The following is a 22,809-nucleotide window of genomic DNA, read 5'->3' as shown; positions in this document are numbered from 1 at the left end:
CTGTGAGTATTACCACTGATCACAGCACGCTCCTTTAACTAAAGATGGTTGGGATTAACTAATTTGCGGTGTGTCACGTTAATGCCTGCAGAGTTTTTTAGAGTGAAGTCAAATCACTTAGATATAGGCTATAGTTAACAACTTATGGGGGCAAAGACATTTATAACAGACATTATGTGTTCTATAATCTGTATGTTAAGGGTTTAAATGTCAGTGAATACCAGTCAGTGCTTCTGCAGCAAAATAACAAGATAATCACTGTTTCTAAATCAAAGCCATTTATTTTCTAAGCATTCTCATCACGCAGCCACACTTTTTATTCCTGCTGTTCATCATTATGTTACTATTATTACTTACTTGCTCTTCTCTAATGGTCAGTGAGCTTTTCAAACAGCCTGTTCTCTCACCGCAGTTGGCAGAGTGGTCAAGTTTAATGCCCCTCAAGCGCATTGACCACTGACCAGACCCGGTACTTTAAATTTTATGCAGGCAGGTCTTGGGTGGGTGGGTGGGTGTGTGTTACACGGGGTTAATATCCATCAGGAGGCCACATATGTGTGTATTGGTGATCATCAACTGTGGAACAACAGTGTTTTGCCCTCCATGAGTCCAGCTGGGCTCCCCTGTGACAAGGCTGAAATGGAAGTGTGCTGCAGGTCAGAGTGGGGCTGTAATTATTTCCTCACTTCATTACGTGCGAGTAAACCATCACACTCAGCACTGCAGCTAATGCGATGCCCCTGTGGCATTGTAATGCTCTCTAAATGAATGCCCCTCTGACAGCCCAGGGCCTTGTGGGCAGCAGATTACTGCAGGGTTAGCCCCAACAATGCTCAACCCTCAAGCTGCAGTGCATTCATTATCAGGCTTATATGACCCAGCCGCTCCTCGCTGCTCTAGTCAGAATCGAAGGCCTCGGGCCCGTCTGAATGCTCTAAAGTCTCGTTTGGGAACCACATCACCGAATCATAAATTAAATGTAAATGCCATTCAAAAGCACTCCAATTTGACAGGTAATGTGCTCTTAATAGCTATGACTATTTGCTCATTATGGTCACTGCAGGTTGGCGCTGCTACAGGATGGGAAATTTGTTTTTGAGCTGTTTAGCCGTTAACTTTTTTCACCTCTTATGCTTGTGACGTTTTTCTAGGTGAGACAACAGTTGAGGAGACATATGACAGGATGTTTACTGCCACCAGCCGGGTAAGATTTTCTGTCACCAAAGAGGATGATGGAGTGCCAGTGGACTGCATTATTGACCACCCAGCTGTAAAGGACCTCCTGGCTCAAAGACACTTGGAAGTGCTATGTGAGTGACCTAAAACTGTAGTTTTTTTCATGCCCATAACTAAACAAAGGCCTCACAGACAACGCCAGAGATTTTCTCTTGCTTGGGCTAGATGTTGGCGTAACTTCTTATTGGTGGGGCTGTGGAATTTGTTGTCATTTGACTACTGCAGACACTTCTGATGATTGAAAGGTACCACCCACTAACAATAATAATCACAGTTTGTAAAAGTTGAGGCAGAATAACCAAGATCCTACAGGGTCTACTGTTTACAGGGTCCTTTTACAGTCAGTAGAAGCACATTAATGCTGATTGGAGAAAATTGATAAATCTATAAATATACCTCATGCTGGCTTCAGACTACATAATATTTTTGTCTGTTAAGATGGTCATTGGTTCAGATAATAGTCATAAATTCTTGGAGTGGCTTGATGGAGAGAATAGACAGACCACTTGCCTCTGTAAGGCCATTTCTGTTCCAGGCGCCCTCCATCTGTTGGGTTGGGGTGTTATCAGGCTGGTATCATGTAGTCTGAATCCGGTGTCATGATAATTCCGTGACAGTTGAGTAGGGGCTACAGAATTTGTCTCATCTGACCTTTGGCTACTAAATGACAGAAAGTAGCCACCTGGAATTGCCATTATGGCATAGGGATCTACATCTTCATTCAACTCTCTACAATGAGGTGGTGGGTGAAACGTTAGTATGACCCATAGAGTCACAATGGCTACACTTGTAAAATTTTCCTTTCCAGAGTAAATCCACACTAGATTTTGAAAGCGAGCAGCATTGCTTTATTGGCCTCTATGAGTTGAATGGCATCAGTCTCCTGAACCCAACATTATTGCTGAGTGTGGTCAGGTGTCATATTTTGTACTTACACTGATATACACCTACACCACAGTTGGGTGTGGTGTAGGTGTCCCAGGTACTCCCAGTGTATCCTTTGCCCAACTGATCATAGAGACATTGTATGTCTGTTATCTTTGGATGATGCAGTCCTGGTATTCTTTCAGCCTTAGCCCATGGGATACAGTCACAACAGGAAAAATACTTTTACTCAGGTGTCAAATGATGTTTAGGTGTTCTTTAAATGGTGCATTGATTGAAGAGGTAATACAGGCTGCCTTACACTGTTAAACGTCAAAGAAAGGTTAAGGTACCCTTTTGTAGTCTGTGTGGAATATTAATTTTTTTTCAGGTAGACAACTGTTTTATCTGACCTTTCAAGGAAAAAGAGAAAGCTTGACTGGAACCGCTTGACATTTTGGTAATCTTTGGCTAGCATTGATAAGAAGAAAAAAATCATTTTGCTGTAAGGTACTGTAGACTGACTGGATGTCTGTCTGAGCACACAGGATAATCATTTCATCATAGTTTATGTTTCACTTTTGGTGATTCATTTAGAAGTGTTGTACTTTGGCTGTAGGTAAGAGGAAAAGGGCAGTTTTGTTATAACTTATGACATTGGAGTATTGTAAATACTCATTGCTTTTCTTTCCAGATAAACCAGAAGTGAAGATTGTGGTGACATATCCTGAAGGTTTAACTAGAGAGGGTGACAATCTAGATTTGACATGTATCGCAGAAGGAAAACCACAGTGAGTATTCACCCAGATGGACATACTTCAACACTTCAAAACATATTGAAATTTCTATTAAGTGTCCTACTTTCCACTGTATATGCTTTTTCCAACAATCCGAGCACCCCCTTAACCTTCACATTTCATTGTACCATTAAAATGTTACCAGTTGTTTGCATGCTGTATAAAGCACATCATTAGACAGGGCCTGGTGATAGCCCTCCTCAGACGATCTCAGATTTGACCTTTATTTCAGATTTCTAGCATGGATAGACAGCGCCTGAGTGATGTGTGTGGTATTTATGCTTTCCAGTCCCCATCAGATCAACTGGCTAAGAGTAGACGAGGATGTGCCACCTCACGCTGTGGTCACAGGCTCTGATCTCTACATCGAGAACCTCAACAAGTCCTACAATGGTACCTATCGCTGCGTGGCATCCAATGCTGTAGGAGAGGCCTATGATGACTACATCCTCTATGTATATGGTAGGTATTAATGCTTCATTGTACTTGATGTTTAAATGCCTCCATCACTCTTTAACACCAGGATTCAGTCTGTAGTGTTGATAAAGGAAGTTTTATGGCTTTGGCAGTCAAGGGATTGTATTGGAACTATAAAGGATTTACTACAGTAGTTGTGTAACAAGCAGAATCACATTTCAAACATATATGGATGTAAGACATTATTGAGAGCAACAGGGAGCTTAAAATCACAGAAGGTGGCTGCAGTTGACAAATCCACAGAACTCCGAATTTATGTTGAAAGATTTGCGCTGCAGCTGTACTATTAATGCATGATGAGTTTGAACCATACAGAATAGAAAGGAATGGATAAAGTGACTGATGACTTTGGACTGGTATGTTAGAAACCCAGGAAGATTTTATGTGGTAGATTTTTATTTTTGAAGCAACAGTTTGCGCAGCAGAGTAGAAAATGGAAAAACAGCCTATATTGCCATATACTTAATAGTAATTCAACAGACCCAGAAGAAGCACCAAGCCTGAATACATACAGTCACATTACACTTACTCTTGTTGAATGTACCCACCGTCCCCCCAAATTCACTTCTTTTAAATTCAGCTTGCACATTTCAAGAGTGTCTTTCCTGTTTCTGTGCGATCTCCTGGTCGGGTCTGGTGGCCTTTTCCGTTGCTTCTCCCATTCCATGGAACAGTTTACCCTTCAATGTCAGGCCTACCACATCCATAGCCACTTTAAAAAGAAAACTCCTCTGATTTAGAATTACACTCCTATACCACTGTAGGACTCATGATGGATAGTTGAAAACAAAAAGAATCAAAATCAATGCAGCAGAACCAGAGATACTGGGACATCACCTGAGGCAATTTATCTCCTCTGAGCCACTTCCCAAGACCTGTAAACAGACTTTAATATTTAAAATTCCCCTTTAAATCTAGACTTAAGACCCATCTCTCTCATTTACAACTGCAGTTTAGTCCCCTGAATTTTCAATATGTCAACATGTCTGTTACATGAATTTAAATAATATTATGAATAAATTGAGGTCAGAGTTGACCTTTATTCAACTTTTACCAGCAGATTTGCACAGGCAGCCACCAGACACATATATTGTGTCTGAGAATAGAAAATTCATTGTTGTCGTGATGTGCTATCCTTGTGTTTTGTACAAGATTACCCAATGCAGTATTTAGAGTATATGATGACTCTACCTAGTATTAATTTTTTGCCCAAATGAAACCATGACATTGCATTTTAGGGCAAAATATAATAACCATAGGTCTGCAACTAACGACTATTTTGATAGTCAAATAATCTATCGATTATCAAAACTAATAATTGAGTATATGGATTATGAATCGCAAAATTGCTCAGTGCCTCTTATTTCGCTAAGCTTGACGTTGTTTTAAGAATGTGCCACTTAACAATAAATATAATAAACTAAAGCCTGCGTTCAAAAAATTATCTTTTAGTGAATTTTTCTGCTCTAGCAACAGAAAGTCCTGTCATGGACAAAACAGGTATATACAGTGAGAAATAACAGTGTGTGCAAAGGTGTGCGATGCACTGATCTGTGCAGCTCATCTGCTGTTAACAAGGCATATCTAGTGACAATATTTCTTCACAAAGAAAGGAACAACTTAATGTATCACATTAGCTGAATTTACAATAGGGTAAATAATAATGAAGTAGTAAAGTAACATGGCTTTTAACATAAAGTTAGCCAGCTTGCTAACTAGCTTATCGATTCAAGTCCTCATCATCCAGAGAGATTAACGTTAACGTGCCTCCTTTTCAGATGCTCCAGCGTACCTGGTATTCCCCATGCCAGGAAAGGTCAGCTTTGCAAATGCTGCAGTTCACAACCTTCTTGGCTGAGTGAAGAGTGGAATGCTCCCACACTTTTTAGGTCATGAATGTATTAATACTATCACTGATGTTGCTAACTTTACTGTTAACTTCACTCCAGCTGACAGTGTCACTACGGTCCGATAACGTCATGAACTAATCGATTATTACATTTTTTGACAACTAATTTCATCAGTGATTTTTGTCGATTATGTCATTATTTGTTTCACCCCCTACCTAACTGGTTCCCTCTGCTTCCAGTTTTATTCCATTCTAAGCTAACCGACTTCCGATTGTAGCTTCATATTTAACAGACAGATAAATGAGACAATCTCAAACTGCTCCTTAAAAAAACAAAAGCATCATAAGACAGCAGACTATGACTCTGCCATTGGCTATGACTTTTGGGTCTCATAGCAGAAATTCAACCTCATATTTCCACGATAAAGATGGGCTTTGGTTCTGTTGACTTATATTGAAATGGGTGGAATTTCAATGTGTTCTGCAGCCAACCAGTAAAGGGCAATGGAGGGACCATCTCTCCCAGGACATGACTTTAAATGCAGCAGACAGTTTGTTCCCCTTGGTCTGAACCTCTCTTCGCAGACGTTTCGTCTTTTAACCTTAACATGGTTGTTTCCTTGTTTTCACACATCACAATCCACAATACAACAATTAAAACAGCACAATATATATAACATATACATAAAAAAATTTAATAAAAGATAAGAAATATAATAAGCAAGTATATTGCCTGTGAATTCACTTGTGTGCCATCACACATAATCTGAAACATGTTTTTACAAACATTTTTACAAATTGTGTTGTTTAAAGGTGCACCAGGCATCTTTGCACTTGAATCCCAGAGAAGGAACAGCAGGAGGTAACTGTCTGATGTTTTGAAAATGAGAAGTACTTCACAATTTAGAATCATGTAACGTGACGTCAGTATACACACCTTAATTTCCTACTTTTTGGTAGCTGGCAGGGGTGATGAGGACGAAGGGAAAATAAATTTGCAGCAGGTGCAGCCATTGTTGGTAAGTTTAGCTTTCTCTCCTTGGAGTGCCTGCTCCCTGCTGTTTAGAAGAGGATTTTATATTTCGCTCCCAAGTTTCAATTTGTTTCTGCCTGTGTGCCAAGAACATTGCCTGCCAGTGACCAAACCTGAAACCAGGAATAGGGTGAATCTTCTGTATAGACTCTCAAGTAATATGTACGAAAATTGTATTTCTGCATCTTTTACTTAATGCAGGTTAAGCCTCAGATGTTTGTAAGGCTTTATGTAATATTTAGTCATATTTCTTGATGTTAGGGTTAGATTAAGGTTTGGTTGTCCTCAAACTAACTGACTAAAATATTTATATCTAAGAGTGTTTTGAATCATGGCAAATCCAGGATGGAATAACTGAGGAGGCTCAAAACTTGAAGTCCTCCTCCACTCACTATATATTGTTACGGTCAGATGTTTGTGCAGAATGATATATGTTCAGAGTTTGACAGTAGAAGGCTGTTTTCTCATTCATCTGCCTAAGTTTCTCTGTGCTCACCTTAAATTTGAGACAAGTACACACGACTAACTATCTTGGAGGCCAATAATTGTCCGGTATGCAACTTAAACAAGCCCTGAAGCCTCCAGTGCACATACAGTGTATACTGCTAATGGACTGATATTACCAATATTTGCATATTCATAGAATCTGGATTATTTAATGAGTGAGAGGGAGTAGATGTAATTTTTATAATTTTTTACTCGGTAATCACACTTGTTTGTGGAAAAAAACACGTATCAGACACACATTTTTCAAAATAGTGTATTTTAATGTCTTTAAACATATCTTTGGGGATCTTTAGATTATGAAAAATTAGTGCATCGCAGCATACTATATGCTTCCTTCTGTACAAAACTTTTAATGGCATCAGAAAAATATAATCTAATTGATTATGATTATAATTGTTACTATAATCCTTTCTATTTATATGTTTGCATTTTTATTTAGCTGGCAAAATTGTTCTAAGCTCACTGTTTGGACCAATGCCAATAACTTTCACACATATGGTAACTTTTAGAACCCTGGATTACCAAAACTAGTGTGCTTATTTTGTTGATAGGTCCAGACAGGTGTGAGGAATCATACTGTTCAGAGAACAATGACAACAGCTAAATGCTACTTTAAATGAAACAGTTTGATCTGTCCATGCACAATTCAAACGTTGTCACACTAGAAAGAGACAGGGCCGCTATATCTCTGTTTAAAACATCCAAACCCTGGTGGGTTATGCTATTGTACAAAAGCACATCATTACATCTGATTCATCGCACATTGATGCATGATGATTGTTATATTTGGCCACTGAAACCAACACTCATGTTTAAAGCTAACATGTGCCCAAATCAGCGGGATCGGACTCAGGAGAGGAGCTGAGGTGCAGATTGTTGTGCTAAAAGCAAAACTGTTGTTGGAAATGGGCTCATTGTGGCCGATTGCAGGTTTCGGAATGGTGACATTGTTTTCATTATTATCTGCTTGTTTAGGTCGTGTTGACAGCTATGAACTGTGTGTCAAAAACCAGCAATGTAACTTTTTTTTGTCTGGCTGGCAAATGTTTATGCCACTTGCTGAAAATGTGCATTTGTGAAAATAAATGCATTTGTAATGGTTTTAACTGCCACACCATTTCACCCAATTGTAGGGCAAGCAGTGAATAGGATTTTAATGGAGGGACAAGATCTTGGGCAAAGGCGTCAAAAAACCTGTCAGAGTCGGGAGAAAAACAGGAAGTGTTATGGGTGCAGGACTAATGCAGTTTTTTGGCTTTGTGACAGTAACCTGGGACTGAATTTCTTCACCTGGAAACTTCAAAAACTTGTGAAATCACTGCCTCCTGAATGTTGATGTTTTGAATTTTCAGGAGAAAAACCCATGTGGGGTTTTACGAATGTTTAATAAACGGGGTTTCAAACGCTGTAGGATCTCACTAATCCAAATCTCTCAGGTACAAAGCACTCAGAGGAGCACTGGTATTCCACTTTTTTATTGCTGAAATATTTGAAATTGTATGGGGAAAACAACTCCTGCATGCAGGTAATGGAACATATACAGATTTTTCACATCATCTGTGATGTTTGATGTTCAGCGGTTCTGTAGGTTGGTTGATGTTTGTTGAAATGTGTTTATTGCACCAGCTGACATATGTGACTTTGTCACTGTGACATAGGTTTCCTGTGACTCTCTTAACTCTGCCGCTGCATGGTTATTCATCATCGTGCTCTGCCAGGCAGATGATGACATCTGCTTGTTCCCAATGGGCCTATTATGATCACTCCCAAACAAAAGGACAGCATATGCTGGCAAATAGCTCACTCAATGCAGACTTATTCAAACTATCACGACTAAATTCTTAATTGTTGTGTAAAGATTTCTTTGAAATTGTGTTTCCTCTCAAGATTGTGTTTTTTTAAAATTAAAAATTTAGGGAAAGCATGTTTGTTATTCTTACACACAGATTTGTAAAGTAATAATATAATATTATAATAGTTCCGAAGTCTTCACTGAATTGCCTGCGGGCATTTAAGAACTCATGATGTGTGTATCTACTGCTGTTAAATTCATGTATCATTTGCTTCATGCTGTACCCATAACACTTGCATGAATGAATGAAAAGCAATGGGAGGCAAATGTTCTCTGGTCCAGAAAAAACACCCTATCATTTCTGCCTAAAGTGTATTTGCTATCAATGTTTGTGCCTTTGGCCACGATGTCTTCAATTAGTAACTTACTATCCACATATTTTACCAATTTCCATTAAACACCATTTCTCTGGTGTACAAGCGTTGGAAGCTCAATGACTTCAGCTGGCTATAATGAGACACAGGAGATTGGTAAAAAGGTGCTCATAACCGCATATAATTATGTCTGCAACTCCCACTCCTCTTTTCTGGAGGATTTAATGCCAGACAAAATCATGTTGTGGTCCATGTGAGGGTTTGTTGTCCCAGACTAATCATGCTTGCTACAGTGGCTTAATTAGCGTGTGCTTCTGCAACACTGACTGGTCTTAGCATGATAACCTTGTTCTATTTTTGTGTAGCTTTTAGCAGCAGCGCACAATTTCAAACCGCACAGCAGCTATTATCCAGCACTCTCATCCTACTAACTAACAAAGCCCACTAACTTTGGTCACAAAATTACCGTTTGCTTCTCTTATCCAGCATTTTTTCTGTGTGTAATTTATGAGCTCTTGCTCCAGTTAAAGCCATCACAAACATATCAAAATGCCTTTTGTTTAGTCAACTGCATGCAGCCTATTTCTTTTAATGGGTTGTTTTGTTCTTGATACATATTGCTTTATTATGAGCATTGTTCATAGAGCCAAGCTGGATTGTCCATCAATTTTCTTTCATCCTGCTGCCACCTCTGCCAGCGCTAGTCCTTCGGGCTCTTCCTATTTCAAAAAGACTAATGACCTTTCACTGTGCGACAGCCCAGACAGGTGTGAGGCCAAGGTAAATCCACGTCAAATCAAGTCCTATTGTGGTGCATGTATTGTATGTGGCCGGTCGAAAGGCTGAGAGAGGCTTGTCATGCTGTTCTGTGCAAGGGTGTGTCTGTAAGCAGGATGTGAATTGTGCCCCCTGGCTGGTGTGTGGTGTGTGACAGCTGGCCAGAGGGAGGCCTTTCTCTCTCAGAGGTGACCTGATGCTATAACTCACACATAGTGCCTGTTGGCGAGACAGCATCGCTGCCTTTACCACCACGGTTTAGCCCACAGTTGACTCTTTGACCTATAAATCATCCATGGACAAGAAGTCAAAGATTCACAAGCCACTGGAAATGTGGGTTTTATCAGGGTTTTGACATAACACGAGCAGGCAGGACTCACGAGTCTCCCTGTTCTTATGAAAGGCTGTTGTAAAACTGTCCTTGTGAATCACACTGGTTTTTCACAATGTGCAAAACCATGAGGAACAACTTTCAACACATCAGCTTGTAGATTCATTTTTCATGATATAAAACAAGCTAAAATGGCTTATTTTGCAGACAGTTCCCTTTGTTTTTGAAGAACCCCTATATAAAACTTGATGTAAAAGTAACATTTAAGCAGGAGAAAACAAATAAGACAAAAGAAAAGAAAAAAATCTCTTCCCTGCTGTTGTGTTGGCAGACAGGTTTAAGCAGGTATAGATAAACAATTTCTCCTACATTGTTTCACTTTATGGTTACATTTTCTCATATCAAATTCCTCACTGATACAAATGCTCCCTGAAAATATGGCCTCTCCAAAATACACTCATATTTCAGCCCTCATAATGCTGAGCCCAGAGTCATCCAGCCTGGAAATTGCCCATGGAGAATTCTTGTTCGCCTGGATATTATATGTGCCACATCCTATCCAGGCCTTTGTGAAGACCCTCTTCCCTGAATGGCCAATTTCCCTCTTCCAGACACTGACATTTCAGCTATCAGACTGCCTTCGGTCACAAGGAAAGAAATCTAGCATACGCCCATCTTCAAATACTGTCAGAGGAGAATCTTTTCCTGATACCCTGATACCCCCCTACCACCATCAACACCACCTCTGCCATAAACTCCATCCCCGGCGGCAACATTATGCTGTCCTTGATGTTTTATCATTAGTTTGGGAGTGTGTGGTCCCCCACTGCTGTCTTTTGATGGAATACAGACAGTAAAGGCATGGAGACAGCCAGCCAATTTCTCCTGCTGCGACTCTCCCACAGCAAGGGGTCGTGCTATCTTTACCCTGCACCACAGCCTGGCAGATATTCCCCTGATGAGGAAGCTTTCAGCACTCCTTAGTACCATTGCATACCTGAATTGCCCTCCATTTTGTCTTTCTGATTATTTTGTTTGGGGGTTAGTGACAGGTCTAATCAGTACAGTGTGGGGCAGAGGATGCTGCTTGGGGCTCTACTGTTCTGCAGCGGGAGACCACCAGAGTGGTTTAATTTGCAGTTTGACTTAATTACTGAGAGAGACTGTGGAAAATGGCAATACCTCTCCATGATTGCCAGACATTATTATTCATAGTTAATTAGAAAATGTATCAAAAAAGGAACACAATAGCTTACCATAATGAAATATAATACAACCCTAGCATGGTGAGGTATTAGTGTCTTTTTAGAGGCATTGCTCTGTGGATGGCAGCGCTGGTCTGTAGGTCAGTCGGTCCACCCCTTTGATCCAGACTGAAATATCTGAACAACTGTTGGATGGATGGCCATGACATTTTGTAAAGACATTAATTGTTCCAAGAGGATATAGGCTAATGATTTGGGTTATCCCCTGGCGTTTCCATTAGTTCCCTTTAGGGGTTGACATCTTTGGTTTTTAGTGAAATATCTCAACTATTGGATGGATTACCATAACATTTTGTCCAGATATACTTTGGTGATCCCATGAATTCTCCTCCAGAACCACTAGCAAGTTGAAGTTTTCAGTTTTCCAGTGAAATATCACAACATCTGGATTGGTACAATATTTTGTACGTGGTTCCCAGGTGACAAATCCTAATGACTTTGGTGATCCCTTGATTTCTTGTAGCTGAGAATGACATTACCAGTATTAAATTTGATATATTGTCCAGTATTTGATTGATTGGCATGAAATTTGATTCATACCTTCATGTCGCCCTCAGGATGAATTGTAACAATTTGGAGATCCCTTAACTATTCATCTAGTCCATCATCAGGTCAAATATTGAAGTTGTGCAATACTTTGGTTGAACTACTTGCAAAACTAATGATATTTCCATCAGCTAATTCGTAAATGTTAGTCTGCCAACACACTAACATAACATGGTGACAATGGTACACATTATACCTGCTAAACATCAGTATGTTAACATTGCCATTGTGGCCATGTTAGCATGCTGGCGTTAGCATTTAGCTAAAAACACTCTTAGAAATGAACTCACCACAGAAGCTAAAGAAGCTTGTTATAATTTCTATAGCTTCTCATCTTCAATGACTTTTGTCTATTTCTTTACTCTTGTCTTCCCTTATTTCTTATACATGTTCTTTATTTTTTTTACTCTTTTCATCTAGATGCTCCCACTACTAGCCCCACACCCACCACCAACCCAGTCAACACGCAAGGTACTGTATTCCCCCCACTACTGTCCCGCACAGCAACCATGTGTGTCTGTGTGTGTGTGTGGGTGCTTGCATGCATGTGTGGTCAGGTGATTGGGGAGAGAAAGAACAAGGGCTTGTACCTAAGGCTAAGAGAGACTGTGGATGGCCAGTTTTAATCAGATAGTGCTGCTGATAGGTGACATTGAGGACAGGCAGCGCAGGGCTGTCAGAGACACCTGTCATGGCCCTTTGCAGTCACATGTTTGATCTGAGAAAATCTAGAGACTCTGCTTTGCTGTTCTGCTATCTTATCAGTATCTGCAGCTATATCTCAGCCAGCCCATCCATCATATTATAATGCTCTTTACATCTCCCCTACAAATGCCAGTCACATTTCATCTTTGCGAGCCAGAAAAAACATCAATAACTATTTTCGCAAAGACATATGAAATGAGTGAAAGGCAGTTCATTTGCGGTGTTTATAGCAGAGCAACCTTTTGGCATCTTCTGTACACACTATTTTATACTTCGATTGTTGCAGAAATGTATTTAAATATTAACCTTTTTTTTTTTTTTAAATCGCTATTATTTCAAAAGCACCAATAAAGCTAGACAGATGGCGAGGCAACCTTGGGAGTTGACATTTGGATATGCCAGAATGTGACATTTCAATACAAAAAACTATCCTTAAAGAATAGATCGGTTCGTCAATAGCTGCTCTAGAGATACGGCAATTTGGCCCTTTTGTCATGACCGTTTGCAATTCATACAGTCATGAAAATGTGGAGGGGCAACATGCACAGAATAAGTTTGAAACTCAGTGTGAGACTGCATCAAAAGTGCCAATATTCTAATGTGGCAGCTTTCAGATATCGTTCACTTATACATTTATTATATCAAACAATTGGCTTTTCAACAGCTTGTTTGTGCATTATGGATTTATTTCTTTAAAAATATGGTTAATATTCACATAAATGGCACAGTCTGTAGTCTGTGATGTCTCCTGTCTTGTTTTTTAAAATCTCTGATCGCTAAGAGTTCTTCTTCGTTGCGTGTTCTTCAATCCTGCTTTTCATCCCCTCTTTCATAAAGTTGCTGCATGGATACAGCCTCACTTCGGCTCTCTGACTCTCTCTTGGTGTGGCTCACTCAAACAGGAAGTTGCATTTACAGAAGTGTGCATTACTCTGCATTTTTTCCCTAAGCTCTTCTCCTCGGAGTTGCACTGATGCAGTCGTCTCCGTGTTTTCTGCTGTAGCATTCCAGTAATTTCCGACAGGCTTGAAAGAGGATTTACCATGATTTATGCAGTACATGCTGTGAGGATGTAATTGAGCTTTCTTGCAGTTCACTACTCTTCTAAATACCCTGTCACAGGGGCAATGGTAAGCTGGCTTGCGGTAGATTGCTTTGCACTACCTTAATTAGCATAACAGCATAGTATAGAATTTCCCCCTCACCAATAAGAAAGTATACAGCGCATTTTCTTTCTTTCATTCATTCATTATAACCAGAGTGTGAATTTGAGCGGCCGCTACCAGCTGCGATTTTCTGTTATAATCAGAGGCCACTGAACTACTACTGTATTTGATCTTGATTTTAAAGGCCCAATCAGTACATTTTTGGATGCATAAATTTCAGTTATCACCACATATACATTGAACAAAATTATAAACGCAACACTTTTGTTTTTGCCCCCATTCATCATGAGCTGAACTCAAAGATCTAAGACTTTCTCTATGTACACAAAAGGCCTATTTCTCTCAAATATTGTTCATGAATCTGTCAAAATCTGTGTTAGTGACTTTAGCACTTCTCCTTTGCCGAGATAATCCATCCACCTCACAGGTGTGGCATATCAAGATGCTGATCAGACAGCATGGGTATTGCACAGGTGTGCCTTAGGCTGGCCACAATAAAAGGCCACTCGAAAATGTGTTTCACTGTACTGGGGTGGTTCGGGGGGGGGGGGAACCAGTATCTGGTGTGACCACCATTTGCCTCACGCAGTGCAACACATCTCCTTCGCATAGAGTTGATCAGGTTGTTGATTGTGGCCTGTGGAAAGGCTGTGCGAAGTTGCTGGATATTGGCAGGACCTGGAACACGCCATCATATACGCCGATCCAGAGCATCAGAAATGAACATTCAATTCACGGGCAATAGCTCTGGTGGACATCCCTATAGTCAGCATGCCAATTGCACACTCCCTCAAAACTTGCAACATCTTTTGCATTGTGCTGTGTGATGGAACTGCACATTTATGAGTAGCCTTTTATTGTGGCCAGCCTAAGGCACAGCTGTGCACTACTCATGCTGTCTGATCAGCATCTTGATATTGTGAACAATATTTAAAGAGAAAAAGGACTTTAGAGCAATCTTAGATCTGTTAGTTCAGCTCATGATGAATGGGGGCAAAAACAAGTGTTGCGTTTATAATTTTGTTCAATGTAGATTGAAGAGTTTGAGTTCTTGATTAAAAAAAAATCATAATTTTGTGTGTTGCTCACACATTATAGATGTAAGCAAGAAAATCATCTTATCTGATGGTGTCCTAGTTTTCAGGACTTTTATGGATGGTCATGTAGTTGTGCTATGTATTATTTTAATTAATGGGTATCATTTTACAGTTCTTTTGTTTATACGGTATCATATGTGGCAATTTGAACAATTTGATATTATTGATGGTTGTGTTGTATTAAGATCAGTTGCTTTGTTTTATCTATCTAAAGTTTTGTTTTTCATATATTTTATATAGTTTTATTTGGACATTTTAATGTGTGGCCCCTGGGAAGATTAGAAACTGCTATAGCAGAAACTAATGGGGATCCAATAAAATAAACAAAGAAAACATACAGTTGTTGTGTACTGTAGTTGGATTAAGAGACCTGTTTTTATTTATTTATTTTTTTTTTTACAATGAATCACAGATTGCACCTTTTAAATAATGTAATTTGTGTGCTATAGTCTGATAGCTCCACTTAGATCTGAGTATTTTACAGTGTATTTATGACAGGGAGGAACTTACTGAATAAAGCTTTCAAATTTCTGTCACTCACTAATCCACATAAGCAGCAAGTACTACGTGGGCACACTTTCCCCCCTCTGTAGTTTAAAAGAAAACATGCAGGGGGGGTTTCTAAATCACATTAACACACTTCCTCCCCCATTTTGTGGTTCATAATAGATAGGAAAATTGGATTTCATTTCCAAAATGCTAGGAATTTACTTGGTAGATTTTCTTTCCGTCTTGTTCTAGCCTTGCAAACCCAAGCGTCAGTTCAAAGCCTAAATATGATTTTGTGCGGTGGGGGAGCAAACGGCGCGTTAAAGCATATATTCTCACAGTTGTTTGTGTTCTATGCTGTTTGATGTTCACAAAGTTTCACAAGAGTTCATATTGTCAGGTCTTTCAGTGTCTTAAAAGATGCAGTGTGTGTGTGTATTTAGACCTCATGGGAGAGTAAAGTCACCCTTTCATAGGAACATTTATTTTTTCAAGTTTGAAAGTTTTCAGACCTTGTTTCTCTCCATGTGTTTTTATTGTTTAGTTACAATAAAACAAGCTTTAAATTGACATCTTGTATCAAGAAAAAGACTTGACTGACACGTGGGACCTTTCTCACTGATCCAAATACTTGATTGAGACATATCACACTAAACACAGTATTATGCAGCTGCTTCTGAAAAATTAACCATGACTTTTGGTATAAATGAAGCAGAACATTGTCTTCAAGATGGACAGATGGTTACCGCATCACAGAAAAAAAAAGCCACAAGTTCTTTGTCAGTGGTTGTGTTTGTTTTGGGGAGGGGATAGAATTTACCCAGAGTCCTCGGCTCTGAAGGAATAAAAGGAGTCTGTGGCGGTAATGCTCCAGCTCATCAGATGCTCAGAGATGATCCAAGGCAGGGACATCATATCCTGGCTAAGCCTTCAGTAACCCCCCCCAGCTTGTCAAGAGGAGCCAGAGGAAAGACATGGAACAAGGAATTATGATGTAGACTTGATTAAAAATACCCTATGTCTCCTTCAAATATGTAGTCCAGGGGAAATTGTTCATTAGCATGTTGCAGTAGGACCTCTACTGAATGGTCTAAAGGAATATAAAAGCTCAGGAACTAAATATTAAAAAGGCTTTGGGGTGTGATGAGTTAAAGGGGGAGGTCAACGGCCTGCTGCTTTATGATTAGTACGAGCAGTAAATTTACTGCCAATAAGAGCTTTGCAAGCAAACATTACACTATACATGAACCATAGTCTGGCCTCTATACTGCACCCTTTAGACCTGATAATACTACTAAGCATAATATAGTTTTATTGCTTGCTTGGCTTAGCCGTCAGGGATTTGTAGGCCCTCGTGTCTTTAACATGTGGTAAACATAACACATACATGACCCTCCCTTTGTGCTGACAAACATCTTTTTCTCCCAAGAGAATAAATCACGTGATTTAGCACAGGATGGTAGTTTAGGAATCCATCTCTAGTAGGTTTTCATACATGAATTGTTTGCCGTTTCCTCCCGCAGCCCTGCTACATGTTAGGTGTTGGCAGGTTTCCACTGCTGTTTAGTCCTGCGATTCAAGCCTCAACTCCATGCACACTATTGACTTCAACAAAGACTGTTGTGAGTGGATTTAGTATTCAACATAATTAGTCATTAAACATTTACCAGTGTTGTTTTAACTCTCACATGTATCACTTCTCTTTGAAGTATTTCATTGGAAAAATTAAACAATCATTTACAAATGGTAATTAGTTTTTTTCCCCCTCACATTTGTTTACTCTGATTCCCGGTTGAAACTGTATTTTCTGACCTGCATTTTTTTTTTCCCTTTCCTTTAAACAGTTATTAAAGAAAGAAAATATTGTAATGGTCCATTTTAATTGGTCTCCAGGGAATATGTTAGTAATGCCAGCCCACCCTGAAGTTAAAAGAGTGTTTCACTGCAGTATATTGTTTTTTTTCATGGAGCAGTTGTAAATGATTACTAGAGCTCTGCTTAGCACATTAGGGTTTGGAGATTGAATGTTATGTGCCAATGAACCTACAATGTGCATTTTTAGCTGATAAGGTGTACATTTGTGACACGTTATTACGGGCAACTTTGGGAAGAGAGCAGTGTTTTCTATTATTTTGACAACATTTTCCCTTGCCTTGATCTCCACTGGTAGGGAAAACATGGTAAAGGGGAAGCATGAAGTGGAGATGGGTTTTACCGGCTTTTGTGCAGAGAATTTTGCCAATCTCAAAAGATACAATAAATTGCCATCGAGGAGTTCGAGTTCACTGTCACAATTTCCATTCATTTGCCATTGTATTAGTTTTAGCCAGACCTTGTATTCCATCACCTCTGTTAAATGTCACAGCTGTATTTGTACATCTTCAAATCATTGTTTGGGTTATTACAAAGGGAATCTATTTAGCGGCCGAACGGTGGCATTGGAATTCAACTGAGGACTAGGTTATATTGTGCTCTGTTGATGGTCTGCTACAACAGCAATAAAAAAATTGATTCGGCAGAGACTGCCCATGTACGCTCATCTCATTACGCTCATTTCCTTTTCGAACAGCAACAAATACAAAAGCCACGGATGTTAGCAGTTCAATGCCACAAAATGGCCATCTGGAAAGTCGTTAAGTTGATTCTACACCTACCTTCCATTGTCCTGCCACTGTCCACGCAAGGGTTACTCTGAGGGTGTATTCAGTGCTTTGCTCTTTCAATGCAAGAGTCATTGTTTCAATTATATCCATGTAATTACATCTATAAATTGTAATGTGTTTGTGTGTGTGGGTTAGAGCATGTGTGTGCAATATGCTTTGTTATGTGAGCATTAAACTATTGAAAGGGAAAACTAAAATTACGTTCCATGTAATCAGCCTGGTGACAAGCTCGCAGCTCTGATCTCCACGCTGACAGATGCTCTGTTGCTGACCAGAGTGGCAATTAGTCATTCCAGTACAGAGATGGAAAGGTGCGACTGTAAAGCATGTGGCGCTGGGAGTTCAGCAGAGCAGATTTCAGGGCCACGCAGACACAGGCATCAGTTGCAAATCCTCTTTATTCCCCCATAAATCCCCAAGGCTGTGCACATCATGTCAGGACGCCGGTGTGGGCATGTCAGCACTCCCCGATCGAGCCGCGAGCAGAGCTGTGCCGGTGGTATGGACACCAGCCATATTACAGACATAATCAAAATCTACTTATTTCAAGTGTGAGGCCACAAAGGCTGCTGTAATAACACTGTCTATCATTTGCAGGTTTTTCTATTCTAGGCACCTTGTAGTATTATGAATGCTTATATTGAACATGGACAACCTTAGGGAATCACACTCTTAATCCTGGATGTGTTACAGCACTGAATGACAAACTAATCTACACAGGGAGAGGCAGGGTTTATGTATCATCCAATCATTCACTTGTTCAGTTCAATCTTTTTTTGTGGGAATCAAAAAAAGGAGAAAAACTGTGTGTTTTCATATTGAAGTGGGTATTCAAATGAAATAGATTGATAAATAGATAAATAAATAAATAGATTTGACTCTTCTTCACCGAGTGCGTGCGCTGAAAGTGGCTGCTGCACACACCTCACAGGAGCACGCAGAGCATTGTCATTGTCATCTTCATGTTGAAAAAAAGTTACACATCACACATGACAACCACACCACCACTACCATGATGGTGAGGACGACCAGTACTAGAATTATGGTGGTGATGAGGGTGTCATAAATAAAACTGATTCACCAAACGCTGATAGGCTACATTTCGGAAAGACATCCAGGGTTGGTAGTTCTACTCTTTCACCAAGTATTACAAGTATTATTAATGGGGCAGCTGCTTTGACGACCGTGGCCACTAGATGCCGCTGTACGCCGTTACTAAAGGAGTCAGTTATGGGAACAACAGCGTTATTGTCTCGTCTTAAACTAATATTTCAAGTGCATCACAGGATAACTCCCATAATTACCAATAAACATATTGGTTAGGAAGGAAAATTATTTAATTGGTGGGGTTTTATCAGAGCTGCCAACATTTCAATTTAGTTTGAAATATGATTTGTTATTGCTGAGGTCTGTGCATTTTATGAGAAGGCCTTCTGTGACATAACGCTCGGGGTCATCACTCTTCAGTCCTCGGGAATTTTGTTCTCAGGAAAAAAGTTCAGTGGCCAAACTCCCAATTTTAAAGCATGTACAGATGAAAAGCCAAGTCAATGATCATGGTCAATGACAAAGTATATGGTTGATCTGCATACTTACCAAACTCCAGATATCATAGCCAAAAGCTGGAGACCAAACCTAACCAGGTATCTAGGAATGTTCCCCCAGAAACCTTTCTTGCATTGTAGTTAATTTATGGAATTATCTGTTGTTAAAATGCAAGAGCATAGGTTTTGCTTCATCAACTTATGGAAGAAATGTGTTTATTTACACAAAGGACATCACAAATTCAGGTGATAATCCAGAATGTAAAATTATAATAGAATTAAATCCAGTAAGGCACTCATGCATTGCTTTCAGATATGTATTCTCCTGTAGATGAACTTTTCTCATTTAACTTCATTCCTGCTGAGACAACACCCATGTAGGCATGGTTTATTCTTGCCTCCCCTTTTGCATCTTTTGTTTGGGAAAGTAATCTCTTTAAATGGCACCAATTGTCGTCAATGATGAATTAATTCATTTTAATTCTGTTATAAACTCTTGGAATTTAATAGCTCCTGTGTTTCAGCACAATTTCTGCTCATGTTCAAAACTTTCTGCACATTCAAAATCTAGCCCACATATCGGTTCTTTGACATGTCGAGAAAAAATGTTGTAATATTATGAGAACGTCATCATTTCATGCATTAGCTGCGTTATTGCTCTGCTCATATGGTGGTATCCCTTCAGCCGTCTGAGAGACACAGAACCCCGTTTAGGACCGTATGTTAGGATGAGACAAGGAGGTGGAAACCGGAACTAATTGAACACTTCTGATCAGGCATTGATCTTACCACACGTCTCACGCTCAGTGCAAATTTAGTTTAATGCAGGGCTGTGCTTGGTCTCTCTTATGTTCACAGAAGACAGCCCGTCATCAAATTCTCAATTTTTTATTTCAAAAATGATTTTCAAACTTTTTCTTTTTGCAACGTAAGTGCATAATGCAGATTAGACTGCACAAGCACAGAGCGGATTAACAATACAAAACAATAGAAAAATAAAAATGACGCTTCTTTTTTTTGGTTTTCTTGTGTTTTAGATTACCCATTTCAAGTTCCAAAAAATAGAAAACACTCTGTATTTTCCTTTATTAAATCCTACAAAAAGACAAACTTTCAACCTATTAATCTGTTTTTTATTAGCCAGATTGAGTGGAATATTTAAGGGATTGGATGACACACAGGTCAGGGAACAGTGATAGCAATGTCAATAAAAAAGAGAACAGAATCAGATACAGATCAGTTCTGGGTCTAACAGCTGTAACAGGCTATGGAGGTGTTCGCATTATTTTGTCCACCTTGTGAGCAAAATAACATCTTACAGGAACAAAAAGGATACTCCAGCAATTTATGATCCATGAGGCCGAGATATCCTGACTTTTATATCCTGACATAAAATGGGTCAAGCTCCAAAAACACTGGATAATCCCATAATGCAACAGATAGCATCTCTTTGCTAGACATTCCCTGCCTGGTTGGGACCCCCATCTTTCAACATCTATACATGCAGTAAATGATGCAGGCTTTCTGTTAAAAAATTGTAAAGCTGAGATAACCCTAATGCCATCTTGATTCAGAGCCACATCAGACAATATAAAATGCTATGTTTTCACAGGCTGAGTAGTACATCTCATGACTAATGACCTTTATGTTTAAAATCATCTTACAATACGCTCTGCACCTTTGTATTGCATTGTATTATGTAATATGTCTCATAATCTCCTTACAATATTAACAGACTGCAGCAGCACCACAAAATGAATTGAAATGAGCACAAATGAACCAATCATGAACAGTAATATTTATTGAATTTGAGATCATGATTTTGTGGCCCTCCCCTGTAATAAATACCAAACTGACAAACAGAAATAGGCACCATGATATGCAACCAACCATAACAGTTGATACTGTAAGGTGTTATGGGATTTTTAGTTTCTCTGACATTTTTGTGATAAGAGTCTTGGTGCTTACTTTGGGCGAATTTTTCTACCCGTTAAATGAAACTCTCCCTTGCTGTGCAGAGGCAGCCGAGACCCTACATGTTTCCTTGCGGATGTGTCAAGCGAAAGACAGCAGGGAGCAAGGTGAGGGCAGGAAGGTGTGGGAGGCGCGGGAGGGGGAGAGGAGACAGGACTATGCACAGGCCATTTAGTGGGTGAATGTTCATTAGCATGGAGCATGGGCCGTTCCCTCTCCTCTGGGAATGAGCTGTGCTATCTGACATCCCCGATACAGTAAACAAACTTGCGCCTTGCACATCCCTGCTTTACACACCGACGCACAGCAACGAAGCTTGCTCCGTGAAGACGAGTCCATTTTAAGAGCGCGCTCAACTGAAACAAAACTCATTAATTAGCTTCATTGCAGCCTCACTTCCAAGATGTCCTCATGCTAACTGAACGTAGCTTAAATAAGGTGTTGTCTTTAGGTTTAGAGATGTAAATGTATCACTTGTCTGAGACCCCTCGACTCAACGTATTACGCCCTCACAGTGTTGAGAAACTCTGCACTCTCCGCTCGTCTTTTATCAGAATCATTCAAGTTCAGAGCATGACTAGTGAGATTGATGGAAAATTGAGCTGCTCTCTCATGCAGCAAAGAACAGTGCAGCCATTCCCTCGCCTGCCACTCCTCCATCAGTCCAAATGTGCACAGATATAGACTATTGATAAACGCCTCTGAACTATTCTGAGCCTGGAAATTTAAAGGCTTCAAATTTTGCCTTGTTCTTCTGTGGTGCACGGATAAATCTGGCTAAATGCTAGACAGTGACACACTCTGACACCTGAGGCAGCCACGTATTTCTCTGCATGGGGACACCGGGCACCAATTTATCTTCAGACTTGTGTCTATTTCTGATGATTGAGCTCTATAACTTCCAGAAATGGCCTCTTAAATCACAATGTATTTTACAGTGTGTGAACTTTCACTGAAATTGCAGACAGTGTCTACTGTTTCATGGTGAAATAACTGTCTTGAAAAATTTTTCAACATCGCTCACTCAAGCGGCTTGGGCAGCCATTTCAGCTATATGAAATACTGAAAAGGGTGATATAATGAGCTGGATTCAACAGTATAACATTACAAATGTATGGTTTATAACTTAGAGAGACAGACTTTATTTTGAACATGTTCAAGTGATAGACACGGGTTGTTTTTTTTTATTGAAGGAATATTTCAACATTTTGGCAAATTTACTTATTCACTTTCTTGCTAAGAGTTGGATGGGAAGATCGATACCACTCTATGGTTGACATGACGCTACAGCCCCCAGCTGGTTAGCTTAGTTAGCTTAGCGTA

General features: G+C 39.7%; 1 protein-coding gene across 9 annotated transcripts in view; it reads left to right on the top strand.

The window, feature by feature from the left end:
* The window catches only part of cadm1b (cell adhesion molecule 1b), a 146,226-nt gene that overhangs the window by 118,217 nt on the left and 5,200 nt on the right, over positions 1–22,809 (top strand). For 7 of the 9 annotated variants that reach the window (XM_038692590.1, XM_038692589.1, XM_038692596.1 and 4 more), the window contains 4 exons: positions 1,152–1,310; positions 2,795–2,891; positions 3,187–3,359; positions 12,269–12,319. In XM_038692590.1, coding sequence (XP_038548518.1) covers positions 1,152–1,310; positions 2,795–2,891; positions 3,187–3,359; positions 12,269–12,319 — 480 coding nt within the window. The other 2 variants (XM_038692597.1, XM_038692591.1) reach the window with 2 other exon arrangements.

Source organism: Micropterus salmoides, unplaced genomic scaffold, assembly GCF_014851395.1.
Source record: "Micropterus salmoides isolate LMB-PRFRI ecotype aquatic unplaced genomic scaffold, ASM1485139v1 Ms_hic_scaffold_3, whole genome shotgun sequence".
NCBI lineage: Eukaryota > Metazoa > Chordata > Actinopteri > Centrarchiformes > Centrarchidae > Micropterus > Micropterus salmoides.
The sequence above is the reverse complement of the archived record's forward strand: the minus strand, read 5'-3'. Positions and strand labels throughout refer to the sequence as shown.